The sequence below is a fragment of the Arachis hypogaea genome, chromosome 20 (genome assembly GCF_003086295.3).
Source record: "Arachis hypogaea cultivar Tifrunner chromosome 20, arahy.Tifrunner.gnm2.J5K5, whole genome shotgun sequence".
Lineage (NCBI taxonomy): Eukaryota > Viridiplantae > Streptophyta > Magnoliopsida > Fabales > Fabaceae > Arachis > Arachis hypogaea.
In genome coordinates, this window is record NC_092055.1 from 107,813,049 (window position 1) to 107,820,097 (window position 7,049).

The 7,049-nt window shown below is 41.4% G+C and overlaps 1 protein-coding gene across 1 annotated transcript; it reads right to left on the reverse strand.

The window, feature by feature from the left end:
- Positions 1 to 2,589: 2,589 nt before the first annotated feature.
- Positions 2,590 to 6,742, reverse strand: LOC112783810 (brassinosteroid LRR receptor kinase). The gene has a single exon (XM_025826884.3). It carries the CDS (start codon positions 6,510 to 6,512, stop codon positions 2,901 to 2,903), a length of 3,612 nt encoding a protein of 1,203 aa, XP_025682669.1. The 5' UTR covers positions 6,513 to 6,742; the 3' UTR covers positions 2,590 to 2,900.
- Positions 6,743 to 7,049: the final 307 nt, after the last annotated feature.

Here is a 7,049-nt window from a genome sequence, read left to right on the forward strand (position 1 = left end):
TACTTTAATTTCGTCGAATCAAATTCTATATTTACTTTTGGGTCAAACCACCCCATAATTCCATATGCGCCTGTCACACTTCAATAACATATGCTTTCGTTGTGTTGATCCAACTATATAGCAACTACTTCCAATTATATTCCACGGATCAATATCATACGATTCCCTGTCCTTTTTTCTTTTCATATTTTCAAAAGGGGCATAACTACTTTCCGTGATTGATTTTTCTTGCTACGTTTTTGTTCTGTCTACGTTGTTTCACTTGCTGAAGGAACAAGACTATTGGAATTTGGAACACTAGCTTTTACCCTTATTTAATTTCTTACCGTGGATCATATATGGGGTGGTTCAAAACTAAAAAAGCATACCTTTACTTACAGGATTCCTAGGGGAATATCCCGAATAATAATAATTGCTGGGTAATTTAATTAACCGTGCCCTATGTATGTGCTTTCATAGCTACACAAGCATCGAAAGTTACAAAGAATCTTACTAAAGATATTGGTTATTAAGGTTATTATTTATGTGTCTTAACATTAGCAAAACTCAATTATATATTTAAATCTAGTGACAGATTAGAGGGACTAAAAGTGTTTCCAACTCTTTCAGAGATGTGTAACCCAGACAATGGAACAAGAAACAGACAGCAGATGAACACAAATAAAATAAAAATAGAAAGAAATTATAAAGAAAGAGGAAAACAAAAAGCAACATTAATTATGCGCAAACTATTAAGTCTGAGTCTCTGAGCTATGAAAGTACCACTGATAATATAATGGGTGATGAGTATTTAATATAGCAACTAGGAGGAGGTTTCCTTTGTGCTTCAAAATTACTATATACATGTACATATTAAATGCTACTACATTGTTTCCTCCAGATTCTTTGCTATTTTAATTTCATCACTATGTATATTCAAATCAAAGAATTGTGTTCAAAACTCTCTTTTCTTATCCAAATGTGTCCCCCCCCAATTCATATTTCAAAGTGTTTACATTGATAAAGGAAATATCATAAATAAATGTTTTTCCCTCTCATGCAAAGGGACACACACAAAAAGTTAAAGTGCACATGTAACCTTGATATATACATTTAAACGGAATGAGAACCCTTGTTATATACATATTATTAGTACGGGTAATTTATTTAAAATATTTGTCTTCGTCTACTACTGGATACCATACTTTGCAGTTGAATTTTTATTTATTTGTATGTTGATGTGTATATTAGTAGATGGCCACTAGAGGGGCACATTGTCCCAGTCACAGAGAAAGTAATTATTTTACCGCATCTATGATCAATATCACGTGCATTGCACGACATTCATGGAAACAACAGACAAAATGTATTCATTTACTTCTTTTATTTTTTATTTTGTTAATCAGAAATGAGAAATTACTCATGAGTTGGAGATTCTTGGTAATTATTATGAAAAATACTAAATTCGTGTGTAAAAGGTTTGCAATTATGACTCTTGGGACCCTTTTTTTCAACCCTCATAAGTGTTGTTGGTACTACTGGATACTGTAGTAAGTGTGGGGAAGTTGTGAGCTTCTTAATCTGTTGTTATTATGTTATTGTGGTCCGAACTGTTAACAAATTAATCATCCAAAAATCCTATGACAATAATTACCACAGCATTCTGTTTGCATAGGTCAAGGTTTGGTCCAGCACTCTCATGCTTTCATCTTTTCATAACTTACTTTTTGGTTCTAATCTTTTTTCTTTTAAGAAATACTTGAGTGGCTTATTTTACGATATCTTGTTAATTTATAATTACATTTATCAAATTATTGCCGATGCGGCATAACTTGGGAGTATATTTTAGTTTAAAAAATAAAAGAATATCTTTTGTAATTTTCTCTCAAGTTGCAAAAAGCAGGGGTTATCTAGCATTTAATTTTGGGGTTGATCCAAGAAACGTGCACGCTTAAAAGAAAGACACGGATGGCTAAACCGAATGACCTTCGTAGCAGCAATTTCTAAATTCAATTGGCATATCTAATCTACCTGTTCTTTTTGTTTTGGAGTGAAGAAAATTCACGAATGAAAAAAAAAATGATGTGAAAGTAACAGTTGTATAGTACTAGTAGCACGCAGATAGATGCTACAATAAATATGGACAGCCTATAATGTTGACTCCTAAGATGCGTGAAATTAGTTAGGCCAAAATTATTTAATCGAACTCAAGAAGATTACTATTACTGTTAATTAGCATAGAGTGATGCTTTTTCCCTATAGAGTCCTTTAACTAGCAAACAAAACAAGAAGCGTCAGAAGGGTCAGAATAATATTTGAAAAGCGCAGGGAATGAATTTTCGCCATTAAGAAAAATGATGTTATGTATGTTCATTTTAAAGAAATGTTATGTAATCTCATATTGGAGCAAAATTTGGTTTTGATCAAATAGGGGAAAAACAAAACGAACAGAGGCTAAAAGAAAGGGCCAAAAGATCCTCCACTTAGTCACCATCACTCACTGATGTCTCAGATTCAAACAGAAACCTTTTTCAGGGTTTATATCCGAATAAGAATTGAGAAAGTACTTGCAAAATAGAAAGAAAAGAAAGAAAGAAACATAGGTGGTAATAACAGGTAACAACTGAAAATGTTTATATACAAGTTAAACAACTGTTTATACGTATAAAAAATAACGAGACTACATACATCAAAAGATCCCAGAAAATCCAAGTCTATTATCTGAAAATGAATTGAATGAGGTTAAGAAGAAGGAAAAGGAAAAACTTTTGAAGGGGCTGAGTTCTGTGGTATCATCCTCATCATCATCTCCTGCTTCTTTCTTTCTTCTTTCCTTTTGTTTGTTCCAACAAAGATAAAAGATTAAAGACTCCAGAATCTTGTTTTTGCTGCCTTGCCTAGTGCCTAATACAATCCAATTCTCATGGTGCTTCTTTAATGCTCATTTCTACCATTTCAATTGTACTGAAACTTTCATCATCTGTGACTATTGTGGACTGTGAATCAACCCCTGAACCTGCTTGAATCTCCTTGAACATCGCCATGACCTGAATCATTGTTGGTCTTCTCCAAGGCCTATCATCCAAACAAGCACATGCAACCTTCAAGTGCTGAAGAAGCTCAATCTCTAGGCTTGGCTCTTCCTTCATCAACTCAGGGTCAAAAACATCACTTATCTTCAACTTTGCATGCTGTTTCACCCACCCCACAAGATTATTATCACCAAAATCAGCTGAATCTGTTGGCCTTTTCCCTGTTAGAAGCTCCAACAAAACCACGCCATAACTATAGACATCACCTTTAGTTGAGCATCTAAAGCTTTGATAGTACTCTGGAGGCACATAACCCGGTGTCCCTGCCAGTGTGCTAACACTCAAATGTGTATCCATTGCACTCATTAGTCTTGCCATTCCGAAATCGGAGACTCTTGCTTCGAGATTCTCATCTAGCAACACATTGCTTGACTTCATGTCTCTATGAATGATGTGAGGGATGCAATTGTGGTGAAGGAAAGCCAATCCCCTAGCCGCGCCAATTGCGATTTTTCTCCTCACTGCCCAATTCAACTTGATGCCGGCTTTCTTCTGATCGTGCAGAACATCTTCAAGGCTTCCATATTTCATGTAGTCATATACCAAGAGCCTTTCTTCCCCAACCTTGCAGTATCCAAGAAGAGGAACAAGGTTCCTGTGCTTGATTTTCCCAATGGTTTCCATTTCAGCAGTGAATTCTCTATCTCCTTGTCCACTTACATGAATCAGTTTCTTGATGGCAACAAGGCTTCCATCCTTCAACTGAGCCTTATACACATCACCAAACCCTCCAGAGCCAATAAGACTATCATTGTGGAACCCGTTGGTGGCTTCGAGAAGATCTCCAAATGTAAGCTTCCTTAGAGGCTTCTCGAATGTGGCGAGGTTTATACTCAGAGCTTCCCGGGCACTGGTCAATTTCCAGCCACCATTGGCAGTGCCGGAATGCGAATTTCCTTCCACATAGGCCTCGAGCGCCGCTTCCTTTTTCTTCCTCCTCTTCCTAGCCTCAATGGCAATAATCATCAGACCAAATATGCAGAAGAGGGAGAATAGCAAGCCCATGGCCACACTCCCTGCAAGAGACGCCTGCTTCTTGTTATTAGACTTCTGATTCTGAGCACCACCGAGACCTGAGTCGGCAGTGCAGGGAGGAAGAGGCACTCCACAGAGACCAGAATTGTTCTGAAATCTTGTTGCCGGAAAGGTGTCGAATTGACCGGACTCCGGAATTAACCCGGCCAAGAAGTTGTTAGAAAAATCAATCTCTGTTAACAGGGAGAGACTAGTCAAGCTCTGTGGAATGGAGCCTTGGAGCCTATTGTGGGAGAGATCAAGAATGTTGAGGTTCTTCATGCTGCCAAGCTCTTGAGGAATGCTACCAGAAATGTTATTATGCCCCAAATTGAGAATGTAGAGATAGTACATTACACCAATCTCCTTAGGAATAGTACCAGACAACATGTTGTGGGAAATATCCAAGAAGATCATGGAACCATTATGGTTAAACGTTGGCTGAAGCTTACCTCCATAGACCCTGGTGAAGTTGCAGGGGTTCCTTGTTGAAATCCTGTTGAGCTGCTTCTGGTTGATCCCCGCGAACTCCAGCAAGTTCCCGGCGCCATGGCACTCCTTGCTCCCATCATTCTTTATGTAAACATAAGTCTTCCCACTGATGAAATTCACCGCAATCTTCCCCGACTGCTTGAAAAGCTCGGGCGGGATTGCTCCCGTCAGCTTATTGGTGTTGAGATCCAACCAAATCAAGCTGTGGCAGTCGCCCAGCTCCGGCGGAATGCTGCCGGAGAATGAGTTGTTGCTAAGCTTCAAGATCGCCAAATTCGAAAGCTTTCCAATCCAGGAAGGGATCTCTCCCGTGAGCCTGTTGTTTGAAAGGGAAATCCAATTCAATTGCGTGCAGTTGCTTAAACCGGCAGGGATGCTTCCTGTTAACTCATTGAAGTCCAAGATCAAATTCTGCAGCGTCTTTATGTTACCCAGTTCCTGCGGAATCTCACCGGTCAGCTGGTTCAACCATATGATCAAGTCTCGGAGGTTGGAGAGTGACCCCAAGGTGGAAGGGATACTTCCATTCAGGTAGTTGAAGCTCAAATCCAATCCCACTAGGTTGGAACAGTTGCTGAGAGTGGACGGGATAGAACCCGTGAAGTGATTATTCTGTAGGAACAGTTCCTTCAAACGATTCCTAGGATCTTGACACAGCCACTTTGGAATTGTACCATAGAAATTGTTCGAACTCAGATCCAAGGATTCTAAACTCACCATCTCCGTCAATGACTCTGGGAGCAACCCTTCGAACTGGTTAAACCCAACAGAAAGCTCCCTCAGCCCCTCCATTTTCACAAAAATCTCAATCGGTAACTCACCGGTAAATCTGTTAGACGATATATCCAACGAGATGAGAGACGAGCACAACGTGAACTCGTCGGGAACTGGACCCGTGAGGTTATTAGACGAGAGATCGAGTTCGACAAGCGTAGAGCAGAGACCGTCCCCCATGGCCACCGGAATCTGACCGGTAAAGTGATTGCCGGAGAGGTAAAGAAACTGGAGCGAACCAGTGGGGAGTGAGGGAACCGGGCCGGAGAACTGGTTACCGGAGACGTTGAGATAAACAAGTTCGGTGCAGGAGGAGACGACACGTGTAATGTCGCCGAAGTACTTGTTGGCAGAGAGGTCGAGGTGTTGGAGGGAGGAGCAATCGCCGAGGGAGGGAATGGCGACGGAGAAGTTGTTGGAGGAGAGGTCTAAATGCTGGAGGCTCCGGCAACTGGAGAAGTCGGTTACCCCGGTGAGCTTGTTGGACTTGAGGTTGAGCGTGCGGAGACCTGTACAGCCGGTGGAGAGGATCCAAGGGAGGACGTTGGGGCCGGTGAGTTTGTTATAGGAGAGGTCTACTACTTTGAGGTAGTTACCGGTTCGGAGTGTCCATTTGGGAGAACCGTTAGCGGGGAACTCGAGGAGGTTGTTGGAGAGGTTCAGGGATTGGAGCGCGTTGCACGACGACAGGAACGACATGTCGCTTAGGGAGCCTGAGATTGCGTTTTGAGAGAGATCTATGGTGGTTAGGGAGGAGGAGCACGAGTTTGAAGGGGAGGGAATGGGGCCAGTAAGGTTGGCGGATTTCAGGGACAGCACCTGCAGGTGGTCCAGTGGCAGGAGGAAGGTTGCCACGGCGGTGAGGTTGGTGGTGAGTGGGACGGAGGACAGGTCTATGCTTGTCACTGAGGCGCCGGCGCCGGCGGTAGTGGTGCAGGTGATGCCGGTGAAGGAACATGGGTTGGTGTTGGGGAGCCAGTTGGAAAGGAGGGAAGGGTTTGGGAGAGTGGCTTTGAAGCTGAGGAGTTGATGAGTTGGGTCTCGCGGAGGAGAAGAGGGTGAAGACGATGCCGCTGCCACTTGTACGGAAAGCACTCCGATGAGGAAAACAAAGAGAGAGACAGAGAGAGAGGTGTTGCGAGTATAGTGTGTAGGTTTCATGTTTTTTGTTGAGCTTGAGAGATAGAGAGGGAAGTTTGTGTGTATTGTGTATGGGCTTAGCTAGGTAGCTGGGATTAGGGTCTGAGCTCTGCCATTAGCGAGAGAAAGAGCTCCCAGAAGCTCTGGTCTAAGAGAGAGAGAGTGTGTGTTGGGAGATTTGAGATGTGAATATTAGAGAAAGAAAGAGAGTCAAAAGTCTAAGTAAGGATGGTGAGAAGGGTATTTATCAAGTTGAGGAGTGGACAGTGGACACACACAGCTGTTGCTCACATGCCATATGCCATGTGACGCTCTCTCTCTCTCTCTCACTTGTCTCAATATTTTTTTTGAAAAGTAATTTTATCAAATTTTAGTTAGTATATAATCAGTAAAAAAAAAATAAATTATTATATAAAATTTCATATCAATCTTATACTATTAAAATCATTATTGATGATTATAAATCATAAAAATTATTGGCTCTAACACTTTTTTTTTTTATTACCACACCCAGTCACCCACACCGGCACCCGCACCGCACCTTCTCTTTTTTAGTGG

Bases quoted from the DNA above. Each gene is read 5' to 3' on its own strand.
- LOC112783810 (XM_025826884.3), bottom strand. From the start codon at position 6,512: ATGAAACCTACACACTATACTCGCAACACCTCTCTCTCTGTCTCTCTC.